The sequence below is a fragment of the Pipistrellus hanaki genome (assembly GCF_964339955.1).
Source record: "Pipistrellus hanaki genome assembly, chromosome: 5".
In the NCBI taxonomy this organism is placed as follows: Eukaryota; Metazoa; Chordata; class Mammalia; order Chiroptera; family Vespertilionidae; genus Pipistrellus; species Pipistrellus hanaki.
In genome coordinates this window covers 74,826,021-74,840,266 of record NC_140507.1, presented here as the reverse complement: position 1 = coordinate 74,840,266, position 14,246 = coordinate 74,826,021, and the positions used below count along the sequence as shown (strand labels likewise).

The following is a 14,246-nucleotide window of genomic DNA, read 5'->3' as shown; positions in this document are numbered from 1 at the left end:
GAATTTATGTCAGGTCACCCTGTATTTATAAATCGAATTTATCACAGTTTCCCTGGGATAAATGGCTAACAATGGAAGTTTTAAATGAGCAGATTATGCACACAGTAAATTTGCATAGTGTCAAACTATCCTGAAAATGGTGCATTTTATGCAAGTTTTATTTATGTAAATTTGAAATTGCATGATATTAAAAAGACAAAAACATATGAGCTCTGTCCCGTGTGGCTCAATTGGGTGAGCACTGTCCCATGCACTGAAAGGTCACCGACTGGTCTCCCTCCCCCTCCCCCAGGGCACATGCCCTGGTTTCAGGCTCAGTTCCCAGTAGAGGGCATTCAGGAGGCAGCCGATCGATGTTTCAATGTTTCTCTCTCTCCCTCTCCCTTCTTCTCTCTAAAAATCATTAAAAACATATTTTTTTAAAAAAAACACTAGGAGAGTCTCCCGAAATTACAACTTTTCAAGAGGAGTCATAGAATTTCAAAGCCAGCTAGTGGAGTGAATTATACCCTCCAGTTATATCGCTGCCACATGACGGGGATATTAAACTAGTTGAGCAGAAAAGGGGCACAGTCCTTTGTCCACAACCTAAAAATCACACGTGAAAGTTCTTCAAATGAATTATGATGACTCTTAGCTGTTTTAACATTTACTGTTATAATTTAAAATTGTTTTTTAAAATGTGGGGTAAGAGCATTGTTCATGCACTTATTGATTCTAGTGTTGAAAAATACACCTAAAGTCTGGTAACTTTGGAGAACAAATTAGAAGGGGCAAAAATAAATAAATAAATAAACAAGGCCAAACCACCACTGAGAGACATCATGCTGGTTTAGCAGCCCTTACACTAGAACAGGCTCAAGACGACACTAAGAAAACAGCATTGTCTTTAACTAGATGGTTCAAAACTGTTTTCAGGAAAAGTGCTGGTGGCCTGACCACAAGCTCCTTCAGGTGACGATGGGGCAATAAGGGGAGGTGGGGGTATTTTTGCATTCCAAGAATGCAACCCCCCTTTCTAATATGTATTCATATGATATTACGTATTGAATTATGCAGATGTTTGAGCAATGTACTATCCTTAGAAGCATGAAATGCAACAGAGAAGCAAGAGGATTGTGAGCTGAACCCAGGTGCTGGCCAATTAGTCTCGCACAAGGTGGCAACAGCTGGAAGAGGGAAAGCCACTCATTTCCCTTGTCATTAAAAAGGATTCCTTGAGCACTTAATGGCACGTAACATGCAATTCTGGGTTCTAGTCTAAGAATGTTCCCATGTTCCCCTTTCTGTCTGTGGCAATAAAAGCCAAAACAGGGGCAGGCGACAGGACTCCTTTTCACACTGACGATGGTGCCTGTCCAATCCATATATGACTCAGGGATGCCGTCCGTGAGCAGCTCAGTGTTCTGTTCTTTGCCAACAAACAGTGACAGGATGAGTCCCAGGCTGTGATTGGACAGACACAGTGTCTCTTCGGTGGGTGAATTCTGATGACTTCCCTGGCTCCTCCTATTTGGGGGAGATAACATGGAGAAAAGGCTGAGGAGAAATTCACACCTCAGAAATTCACTGCAAAGTCTAGCATGCAGGTGTTGACATACTAGAATTGCTAAGGTCCAAAGATGAATAAAGAGATCCTACCATCTGACTCTGCAGCTCCACACCTTGCCCCCACCACCATCATAGATGACCTTTTTGTTTATTTCATCTTTTACAAATAGGTAAAAGTGCTTACTGTATGCCAGGCTGCATTCTAAGCACTTAATTCAAAGGACCTCATTTCATTCTAATGAGATAGGTACTACTGCTCCCATTTTATGGATGAGGAAACTGAGGCACAGACATTAAGTGGCTTGTGCTGTTACGCTCAGATTTTGAGGTCCCCAAAGACCACCAGGGAGCTAATGTCTGATGCAAGAACAAAGAGCCTTTTATTCAAATTCGAGCCCAGTCTCTCTGCCCCTACCAGTGCAGCGGTACAGTTCAGAGAGCCCTGAGTTCTGAAAGTACAGCCTTTTTATAGGACTTAGGGCTGGGTGGTGGGGTGATGCTCGGATCACTGAGTTGGCTGGTTCTGATTGGTGGAGTGAGTGCCAGAGTCCAGGTACACCGGGTTACTTCCCTCTGCATTTCTATTGGCTGATTCAAGGGTGGGTTAGGCAACTGGAATTATTTTGTAAAAAACTGCTGTTTAAAAATGTTTGCTTTCGCCGAAACCGGTTTGGCTCAATGGATAGAGCATTGGCCTGCGGACTGAAGGGTCTCGGGTTTGATTCTGGTCAAGGGCATGTACAATACATTGGTTGTAGGCACATCCCAGTAGGGGGTGTGCAAGAGGCAGCTGATCGATGATTCTCTTATCGATATTTCTAACTCTTTATCCCTCTCTCTTCCTCTCTGTAAAAAATCAATAAAATATATTTTAAAAAATAAAATAAAATGATAAAATTAAAATGTTTGCTTTCTAGCCTGCATTAGCCTGTTTGAAGATAAACTCAGCTATATGACCTTGTAAGCCAGAGACTAGATATACCCATTATCTCAATGCCATGCCCGGTGCATTTTCAATTGAATAGAACTGTGTTGTTTTCAAGGCCAGCATCGAGATAACCACTAAGTGCACAAAGGGCTGGCTCTTCAACAAAAAGGGAAGTTCTGTTATAGCCTTATTCTGCCCTTTCAGTGCAAGGTCACAGAGCCTGAAAGTGGAACAGTTGGGGTTTGAACCCAGGCTTTTGGCATCATTTAAAAGCAACAGTGACGAATCCCTTAAATGCTACAGATGGGTAATGAAGACTTTAAGGTTCAATGTGTGCTTTTTCGAATGCAAAGTGTTATTCAAAGATAAGAAATTATAGCCCTGGCCGGTGGCTCAGGTGATTGGAGTAACCAAAAGGTTGTGTATCTGATTCCAGGTCAGGACATATACATAGGTTTGGGGTTTGGTCTCAGTCAGGGTGAGTATAGAAGGCAACTGATCAATGTTTCTCTCTGACATTGATGTCAGTGTGTGTGTGTGTGTGTGTGTGTGTGTGTGTGTGTATCTAAAAATATTAATAAAGACATATCCTATAGTGAGGATTAAAAAAAGATAAGGGGCCCTGGCCAGTGTTGCTTGCTGGTTAGAGCATTGGCCTGTACACCAAATCTATGCTATGGATTCCACCATGTGAGATGGTTTAGTGTCTAAATGTGTGTTGGGGGACACTTCATTTACACAGTTGAGACAGACATGTCCTTTAACCACTGGTGATTTTGGACAAAAGGAAGCCAGTGGTGTATACTGTGAAAATAGGGTAATGTTAGGACACATAGCACAACTACCCTTAAGGTGAAATTGTGTGTTCTATGAACAGTTGTTCCCTAATGTTTTTCATCAGAAGTAATAACAATTCTAATAGCAACCAAGGAAAGTTGTCAACATTTGGAGGGAAACCGACCTGTGTTAGAATCCCTCTAACTGGCTGAGTAGCTTTAAGCAAACCATTTGAGCTTTCCGTGTTTCTTTCCTCATCCTTAAACAGTAAATTTAGTTGATGGACCAGGCATTGCTCCAGCCAAAAGGAAAACAATAGTAGCCCAAACCATGAAACTTACAGAGAGTAGAGACTGACTAAAACCAAATACTTTGATGTCTTTAAAAGAAATAACATATAATGAGGTACAGGTAAGCAAAGAATCTGTAATTTCAGAGAGCACTTTTAGAGTGACATATTAAGGGTGTGGTGTAATTCCTCCAGCAGTCTTAACTATCCTAATATATAAAAACCCAGGGTCTGTAATGACTGAAGGCTTGACCAAACACTGGAAGTAAGTTTTGCAGTCAGCATTGCTGAAGGGGCTGTGGATCAGGCCCGGAGAGAGAGGCAGGGTCTGATCCGAAACCTCTGTGGCAGCTGTTGATCAGCCCTTGTCTCTCTCTTTCTCTCCGGGCCTGGCCAGTAGCTGCACCTCTCTTTCTCTCCAGGCCTCCACAGGGGCTGCTGATCAGCCCCACCTCTCTGATCAGGCCCAGGCTGACTGGCATAGAAACCGACCAATTAGAACCAAATCTGGGTATACTGTAAGGAGTCAATGGCTGCCTAGAAGGTGGAGCTTCTGACACTAACTGGCATAGAAACTGACCAATGAGAATTTAATCTGGGTGAACTGCGAAGGCAGACCCTAAGTTAGGAGCAGAGAAGGGGTTTTAAGGGCAACAGCTGTTTGGTATAAGGTATAAGAAAACAGTTCAACTTTTTAATGACTGGTTTGACAGTACAGTGCATATAGCTGGCTATCAATCCAGATATATTGATTATGTATTTTTGTCTGCCAAGAGCATCTCCTCCTGCTGAAAAAGGCTTTCCCACCCCCACCCCCCCATTTAAGCAATCCTATCCTATATAATCTATCTATACTAATATAAGGGTAATATACTAATTAGACCAGTTCAAATGGCCATCTTCCAGATGTCCACCTTCCTTCCAGACAAAGCCATGGTGGTGAGGGCTGAGGCAGATGCAGTTAGAGGTGATCAGGCCAGCAGGGGAGGACAGTTGGGGTGAGATCGGACTGGCAGGGAAGGGCCATTGGGGGAGAGATCAGGCTGGCAGGAGAGGGCCACTGGGGGTGAGATCAGACCAGCATGGAAGGGCATTTGGGGCAACCACGCTGGCAAAGGAGCACAGTTGGGAGTGAGATCAGGCCAGCAGCGGGAGGGCAGTTGGGGGTGATCAGGCAGGCAGACAGGTGAGCAGTTAGGAGCCAGCAGTCCCAGATTGCGAGAGAGATGTCCGACTGTTGTTTAGGCCTGATAACATAGTCAGACATCCCCTGAAAGGTCCCTGATTGGAGAGGGTGCAAGCTGGGCTGACAGAACCTCGTCCCTCCCATCCCCCCAGTGCATGAATTTCGTGCATCCAGCCACTAGTATTAATATAAAATCAGATAATAATGCCTAATGTTGGTCCTGCTTGCTTAGAGTAATCTCTTTGCTAGCAACTACTTAATGTTCAAATACCTGCACGATTAAGTTTACCTCAAGGGACACCTTGGATAACACCCCACATACTCTACTCAGACATTCAGCTTCCTAATGCAGGAATCTAATGCAATTTCCCTTTTCTTTCAGATCAAGAAACGAGAATGTTCATGGCCAAACAAGATGTGGGGTTCAGACAAGTGCACAGCATTGTAAAGAAGCTGGTCTTACCATTCTGGTGTGGGTAGTAGAAGCAGAGATCTCAGTGCTTTCAGTTTCAACACCTTTCTGCATCCTAATAAACCATTTCTTGTATTCCATTTGCACCTGTAAGTTTGAGGAATATAGAGGATTGTGTTACATCCAGAGCTTCGTTCAGACAAAAAAAAGAACTCTAAAATAGGAGACTAAAGACTAGGTACTGTTCTCTATAGCTCTTTCATTGGTTTTCTGTATAGTCTTGACCAAACTCATATTGATTATTTTAAGTATATTTTTATTTATTTCAGAGAGGAAGGAAGAAGGAGAGAGAGATAGAAACATCAATAATGAGAGAGATTCATTGATTGGCTGCCTCAATCCATGCCCCTACTGGGATTGAGCCCGCAACCTGGGCCTGTGCCCTGGCTGGGAATGGAACTGTGATCTCCTGATTCATAGGTCGACACTCAACCACCGAGAAACACCAGCTGGGCTGATTTTTAATTTAAATTTTACTTTCCTAAGTTGTAGAAAAGGTGTTTACTAAATGTGAAGCACCATAAGGACTCTATATGGTGATAATAATGAAAGTGATGATGGTGATGGTGATAATGGTTGTGATGATGGAAATGATTATGATAATAAGGGTAATAATTAAGCCCCGATAAGAATATAGTAGCCAGTAACTATGTGAATAATGAAATTAATGAAGGTAGTGATGATGATGAAGGTGACTACGATGATGGTAGTGATAATGAAAGTGAATATAATCATGTTAATAATGGTGATGATGATAGCAAAGATAATGATAGTGGTGGTTATTATGGTATAAATAATTGTTATAGTTATAATTGTGTGAAGTGTGTTTAACATTTAAAGTGTGTTTAACATAATTATAATTGTGTGAAGTGTTCGACATTTAGTATTTAACACTTGATTTATCAATACCTGATTTATTAAGAATGAATAGTAACTATGTGAACGCCCTAGCAACCCCCTCCTGGTCCCAGAGCTGTCGCAGGCCTGCAAGCCCCAATAAGAATATACTAGCCTGTAACTATGTGAATGCCCTAACAGGTGCTAATCTTTAAAGTTGTAAACACCCTAACATGTGTTAATCTCTAAAATTGTAAACAAGTAGCAATGTGCCAGAGCATCAGATAATGCTGCCTGTGAGACCCCCCCGATTAGACACACTGAAGACTCATCATGACACAGCGGAAAATGGCCATAAAAGAAGGGACACTGAAGCACCAGGTCAGAGACTACAAGGGCTCCTCTACCCGCGGTGCTCTCTCCGCTCCCTTCTCTCCCTGTTCGAAATACTGCGTGAAGCTCTGCCTGAGTATGCAGTTACTCTGCCCGTGAGCCAAATCTCTGAGGCCTCAACTGTGACCGAAGCACTGCCGGCATCGTTCCTGTCCAAGCGCGGATCTCCAAGTAACCTGCCTAGGCTTCTGGAAACCACCAAGACTCTGGTAAAAACAACAACAACAAAAAAAAAAAGAAAACAAAAAAAAACAACAAAAAAAAAAAACGGTGTGATTCTTGCATCTTAAATGTTTGTCTCTTGTTTTTAGTTTATGCTCGGTCAAACTCAGTAAGAAGTGTGGGCAATCCGTATAAGTCCAGTTTCTGCCTGAGGAACTCCAGTCACCTGTGCATATGTTCCCACCTGAGGGTGAGTTGGAACAGGGGCTAGAGGCTCAGGCAGAGCTTTTGGCTGGTGCAGGCAGGGAAAGTGGAGCGAGACCTTCTGTGGAGGAGCAGAAGAACGTCTCTGGTCTTCTGTGGAGCTTCCTTTTTTTATGTGCCTTCAGTGCTCAGAGGTGTCTTCAGTGTGTCTTATCAGAGGGTCCCAGGAGTCCTGCTATCTGGTCTTACATATGGGGTACAGATCACTTTATCTATTTCCACACACAGGCCACTCAAGGGTGCTTATCAGTCTGTTTACATTACATTCCACACTTTCAGATATCACACTTCAATTCCACACTTTAATACTTATTCAATATTGTATTTATTCTTATTACTATTACTATAACGAAATTGAAACCCCAAGATGGTTGGCTCTTCTGATTCAAACAGTTCCTCTGTTCAAACTGTGGAATAAGATAAGCTACTCTAAAGACTATAATCTTGCATCACCCTCCTCCCTGCTGTTTTCACAATCCACGGACAATCCGAACCAAGGAACCTCTAGTTAGTAGAAAGTTCCCTTCCTTCCTCCCCTTCAAACAGGCCGCTTTTGAACTCTTCATAACTTTTGTCCTACACATGTTTTACATGGGAAATTCTTTTCCTGGGAAAAATACTGATAGGACATCTGCTAGACTGTGTTCTGGAAAGCAAACAAACTGTAACTTTTTAAGACAACCCCCCCCCCCCCCCGAGACACACACACACACACACACACACACACACACACACACACACATCTGCTCTGCTTCAACACAAACCTCCTCCCTTCCTTGTTGCTTAGCAACAAACAGCCACTGCTTAAAATAGCTGACCACCCTTTCTTCCCTGCGGGGTATTGACTAGCAATACTTGACCCTTTTCTCTCTTGGAGAGTAAAATAAGTTTACTCTCTGCATCTCTTCTTTCAGTTGTTAGAGCCTTTTAAATATATATATATATGGCTCTAACAGACAGAAGAGAAATTAATGAGCCATTAAAATGTCTTTTTGTCACTTGCATCTTAATTACTGGTAGTTCCATTCACTAATATAGAAAGAAAAAGCCAGGAAAGCCATTCCTAATCTTCTATAAAGAGTAAAATTATAATAATGCCATTCACTGAAAACTTGGTATGAGCCAAGGTCATTACTATGAGATTGATATTGAATTATCTCATTTAATTATCAACCCTGTGAGGTAGGTACTGCCACATTTTTGGATGAGAAAATCACAGCTCAGAGAGGGAAGCAGCCTGCCCAAGGTCACACAGCAACCCACTCATTGGAAAAACTAGGATTAAACTAAAGTCTTTCTGAGTTTATCACAGGTTTTGCCAAATATTACTGTGAGAAGGAAAACCCCTATTTTGTAAAAAAACTGCTGTTTGGAATTTTCTGCTGTGGCCTCTTATTCTAAAATTGTTGCTTTCTAGTCTGCTTTAGCCTGTTTGAATAGTGATGAAGATCTTGTAGGCCAGAGACTAGATATGCCCATAATCTCAATGCCATGCCAGGTGCATTTTTTAATTGGATAGAACTGTATTGTTTTCAAGGCCAGCATCGAGATAACCACTAAATGCACACAGGGCTGGCTCTTTAATAAAAAGAGAAGTTCTGCTTGTAGCCTGGCTTAGAATTTGAATTCATTTTCTCTAAGCCCATCGCGCGATGAATAAAGTAAGTCTCTCCAAACTCTCCTCCTGCATTGTTTGATTGTTCAGGAACTCTATAACAACTGTGCTCTCCGTGTAGTACACTTTACTACTGGAGAATTATTCATTCTCTCTCTTGTGCATTCAGGTTTGGCCATGTGACTTGCTTTGGCCAATGAAAGAGAGCTAAGCTCCACTGTGCCATGATCACTTTCCTTTTGCCATGAGAACACTGATGTTCTACAGAGGGGCTGCCCCCTCAGCATACATCCTCAAACGAAAATAATGTAGTTCATGTAGCTATGTAACATAAGCAATAAATAAATCTTATTTTTCTCAGTCACTGAAATTAGGGGAGGGAGGCTATTAGTTACTGTAGCATAATCTACCTTATCCTGACTGATAACATGCTCTGCTATGAACTGGTTTGTGTCCTTCACCCCCAAAATTCATATGTTAAAGCTCTTACCCACCAATGAGGACCACTGGTGGTTATTTGGAGCTGTGGCCATTATGGAAGTAATTAAGGTTAAACCAGGTCATAAGGGTAGAGCCCTGATCCAATAGATTTACTGTCCTTATAAAAAGAAGCACTCTCGCAATATCTTACCCGTGCAAGGTACAGCAAGAAGGTGGTCATTTGCAAGCCAATTGGGGGCTCTCACTAGAACCTAACATTAGTAGCACCCTGATCTCAGAATTCCAGCCTCCAGAATGCTGGGTTGATAAATTCTGTTGTCTAAGCCACATGGCCTCTGAGCAGATGACTGCATGTTCTTAAGAGATTTGCTCAAATGATCAATGTTAAGAGGCTAAATAAAACCTAGAGCACATGGAAAACCCAAACAGCACCTTCTCAGAATCAAGGCAATCCCGACATATAAAAGGTCAGAAGAGAACAAGGAATGAACAGCTGTTTAATAAAGCTCAGAGACAAAGGAATTAACTTTACCTGGCGATTAAGGAGACAATGTACCACAAAAAGCAAAACGCCCTGCAGGACATTGATGATGGTGAACATGTAGGCAATGACTGTTCCGATTGTCTTCCCAACTTCATCAACCATAAAAAAACCAAGGCCCCAAGAACAGCCCAGGGTAAACAGCTGAGCAATGGCTTTAAATGTCATGACTCTGAAAAGGAAAAAGAGTAATAATTACTACCACTTATCAGGGACTCACTGCTTGTTGGGCATAGTGCTCAGTGCTTTGAGTGCATCACCTTTAAACTTCCTACCAACCTCAGGTGGCTAAGCAGCTTTTGCAAAGGCACATAGCATAAGGATGAGGCAAAACCCACGTTTTTTTTAATTATTCTCCAATTATTGCCCCTGAGAATAACACTTTCTCCCACTCTTGGAAATGATTTTCCTGCTAAGTCTCTTACCTGGACTTATTGGAAGATTGAAAGTGCATTCTAGAAATTTCTATTGCAAAAAGTGGATGTTGAAGATATCAAGACTTTAGAACATCACACAGTGTTGGATTTCTTCAAACAAAAATTGTGTCTAGAATGAGTTGTTGGTGACCATGGGCTAGGCAAGCTGGTGTGGTGTGTGTGTGTGTGTGTGTGTGTGTGTGTGTGTGTGTGTGTAGAAAGGGAGAAAGAGAGAAAGAGAGAGAGAGAGAAGAGAGAGAGAGAGAGAGAGAGAGAGAGAGAGAGAGAGAGAGAGAGAGAGGTGGAGAAACTACCAAGAAGGCTGACATTTCTGCCTTCCAGGTTTAAAGAAACTGAGGCTGAAATGTTAGGTTAATTTCATCCGTACATGGGATTGATGGCAGGATCTGAAGTTGGACAGAAATGCCTTTGAGTTTGTCCATATGGCTCACCAATGCAAAGTTTGTACCCGCTCTTGGGTACGCTGAACAGTTTGTTCCTCTTATCAGTGGGCACATTAGTAGTGCTCACCAGAGAGGTTGACATCATGAGCATTCAATGAACTAATCTTGGTAAATGCCCAACACCTATCAGGTTCCTGGTTAATATTCACTGTTGTCATCAGTATTTTTAATAATTTAGTTTAGCACCAATGAGACTTGAGTTTTTACAACCAAGGAGAATGGAATCCCAAAATGGGTGAACTTTCAGGGTGAAAAAGATAATGTTGATAGTCTTGGCATTAATTTTATATGACGAGTGAGCTATACAAATGAGGCACCCAGTGAATATTTATTGAATAAAGAGATGAGGGAGTACATGAAATTGTTAGATCCTCCCTTCCCCCAACTGATAAACTGCACCTGCGGCCTGGACATTCCTGAACACCTAACCAGGCACCTTTTATGGACTACACATTGAACCACCAATCAGCACCTGCCAAATACCCTAAGCCCCTGGTTCTTAACTCCCTAATCATGTGCCTTATATGAAACCACCAATCAGCGTGTGCCAAGTACCCTAAGCCCTATCCCATCTCTTTCCTTCCCTCAAAAGGCGTGTTTACCCCTGCACCCATGCTCTCTTCCTGTGGGAGGCAGCCCAGCAGGGGTCTTCTCCTCTAATAAAGCCCGTGTCCTGGTTTCGGCCCTCTGTCTCATCTTTCAGAAATCACCTGAAAATTGTAGTTTTTACTTCTTCTATAAGTTGTCCCTGATGTATTTTTTATCTAGTGCCAGGAAAATTTATAGCACATTTTTGTATCGGTTTTTCTCTCCCAGGCAGAATTGTCCTGTAGGGAAATCTGGAAACCACTGATTCTGGTAACTTCTTACCTGGTGTCCTGAATGGTGGAAACTTCTTTATTGAGGGAGGAAAGTTTGCTTCTCAAAATCCACAGAATTTGGAAGAAGAACACCAAGTTTATCTGTGGAAACAACATGGAAAATGTACTTGCAATTTCCTTTTGAGGCCATGTCATGCATTCCAATTTGAGATGAACCTAAGACTCTTTTCCCAAAAGATACAGGCTTCATAAGGATGGTGTAGGCACATGTTCTGTTGTAAACAGCACAAGGTATATAACCTGTGGCACTTGGTGCTTGAACAGAGAAACTATATAATTCATCATTCAAACCTGGACACTCTGAAAGAGAAAAAGTGCTATGGATATCTATACCGGGATAATAGATGTAAATGAAAGTTCCTAACCAACAGAAAAACGTGTTACTCTATGCAGAGTAGACACTTGCTAAATATTTGTTGAATAAATGAATGCAGATTTTTTTTAATTTTTTTTTTTAGAAGAATGCCTGGTAGATGGTTATATTATATCAAAGCAACCAGTGAGCTAGGCAGAAGCCAGGGAAAGACACATACAGACAATATTTCCAGTAAGGGAGGGTTGATCACATTAGGTTATATCTCCTTATCTTTATCTCATTTCCCCTTTAACAAATAACAAACACTCCCTATGCTTGGCCAACCCAGGGCAGGCACACCAATACATGATGTGGGGAGCGGTCTCAGCTTGACAAGATCCCAAGAAGACAGTGTTTCACAAGGTGGGCTGTCTGGCACCCACTCCCTTGGCCCTCTGAGGCTTGCCAGTTTGCAGACAAAGCAAGATATTATGAGACAGTCAGCAAACAGCGTGAGAAAAGGGAAGTAAGCAGGATGGCTAAGAAACAAGGAAGCTGGCTGTAGCCACAAGGCAGGTCAGAGGGAAGTTGGTAAGTCTGTAAAGGTCAACTGGAAAAAGCTGTGCAGGTATAATAATAAAATTGCATATGCTTGCCAAATGCTTGAGTAATCAGGGCTGTATAAATATGCTGTGAGAAATAAACTCGGGGCTGCAGTCTTGAACTGTTAGCCCTCCCGATCCCATCTTTTGTCTGTCTCTTTGTTTGTCTCCTTTTCTCAATCCTCAGCCCCCTTTCACGTACTGTTCAACCAAAGCTGGCGGGCCCAGCAACATAACCATCAGTGGTCACTTACCAAGACAATGATGGCGACTGGCCCTATGAAGCTCCAGATGAACCCTTCATCAGTCTTGAGCCAGCAGCTGTTGAGAGAAAGATAAGGATTCCCCGATTATTTCTCAGAAGAGAAGGTGTTTAATTCAGGCTCCTCTCACAAGATCTGAGCAGTGCCAGAAGCTGTTTAGTTCAGACCTGGATTTTAGATGGAATCAGACCTGAGTCTCCATCTGATACAGGCTACATGTTCTGAGTCTCAGTTTTCCCAGGTGTAAAGTGGTGCTAACGGAAGTATTTAAAAAATTTAAATGAATACTGTGGCTATCTACCAAGCCTTGAAGTCAGGTTGGGTCAGTTCTGTGATTTAATTCTCCTTCAGCATTGTGTTAACTCTTCCAGGCCTCGCTACATAAATATTAGGACCAGTTTGACAAATGTCCAAAAAATAATTTTCTTGGATTTTGAATGTGAATGCATTGTGAACCTATAGATCAAGCTGGGAAGAACTAACTTCTTCTTGACAATAGGCAGTCTTACTACCCATGAACATGGACTACCTCTCCATTTATCTGAGCCTTCTCTGGTTTTCTTTCATCATTTTCCTCCTATAGATCTTGTAGGAAATATGAAATGAGGTCATGTGTACATAGTTTTTTGGATACAGTTTCTGGCAGAGTTAAGGCTCAGTAAAGGCAGGTATCCTAATAACAGTGAGTACTATAATAATAAGTATTATAATAAGAAAGAGAGTAAAAATAATTTTGTCGTTTCAAGAGTGTTACATAATGAGAATCATATAGAATGTAATCTTTGGTAGTGACTACACCTCTATACATGTGATAAAATTATACAGAACTAATCACACAAAAAAGTACAAGTAAAACTTAAGACATATGAATACGATCAGTGGATTGGTTCAGTGTCGATGTTCTGGGTGCAACCAGGAAGCTTTTGGAGGTGTGGATATGCTTGTTACCTTGATTGTGGTGATGGTGTCACAGTGTATGAATATGTCCAAACTCATAAACATGTATTCATTAAATATGTATAACTTTCTGTATATCAATTACATCTCAATAAGGCTGTAAAACAGGAATAAAAATAATAATGTAAATGTAGTTTTTAAAACTACCATAAGACTCTGTATTCTGTCATGGCTTATGTTAGCATTGGTATTATAACTTATTCTGAACCTGGCAGTACAAGACTGGCAAAGATATCAAGCAATCACCAACTCTCATTGGTCAGAAAAGCCCCCACTCTTAGTTCTGTTCCAAGGGTTGTAAAACTATGACCCATGGACCAAATTCAGTCTACCTCTTGTTTTTATAAATAAAGTTTTATTCAAGCACAGCCATACCCAGTTATTTACATATTGTCTATGACTTGGCTGTTTTCATACTACAAGGGCAATGCTTAGTCATTGCCATGAGACCACATGGCCTGCAAAGATTAAAAAAACAAAAACAAAACAAAACAGTTATCATCTGGCCCTTTTATAGAAAACTTGCCAACTCCCATCTCCCCTACTATCTCCAGAACCATTCTGGCAGGATTTAGGGATCAAGCTGGAGATAAGGTATTCTCTGGCTTCAAGAAGGACAGCCTCCTACTTGTTTTTTTTGTTTGTTTGTTTGTTTTGTTTTAGCACATGAAGTAGTTCCTACCCTAAGCCTCATTGCCAAAATACTAACTTCTTCAACAAACTTTGCAAGGCTTTGCAAACTTCTTTAGTGAGGCAGCAAAACATGGCTATTAAAAATACTGCTTTGGGAATTCTGACTTATTTTCTTTTAGATATGACCTTGAGAATGTTTATTAGATGCACTAAGGCCCAGATGTCCTGTGCATGACATGACAAACAATGTCAGCCTCATGGGAGGAGTCGATGAGAGTC

General features: G+C 41.6%; 1 protein-coding gene across 1 annotated transcript in view; it reads right to left on the bottom strand.

Moving 5' to 3' along the window:
• Positions 1-1,246: 1,246 nt before the first annotated feature.
• Positions 1,247-14,246, bottom strand: part of LOC311623025 (putative adhesion G protein-coupled receptor E4P) — a gene marked incomplete at its 5' end in the record, with an annotated part of 50,639 nt that continues 37,639 nt past the window's right edge. Inside the window, 5 exons of the mRNA XM_084884670.1 lie at positions 1,247-1,509; positions 5,195-5,290; positions 9,448-9,628; positions 11,207-11,298; positions 12,369-12,435. Coding sequence (XP_084740796.1) covers positions 1,399-1,509; positions 5,195-5,290; positions 9,448-9,628; positions 11,207-11,298; positions 12,369-12,435 — 547 coding nt within the window. The 3' untranslated portion in view covers positions 1,247-1,398. The remainder of the gene's footprint in view (positions 1,510-5,194; positions 5,291-9,447; positions 9,629-11,206; positions 11,299-12,368; positions 12,436-14,246) is intronic.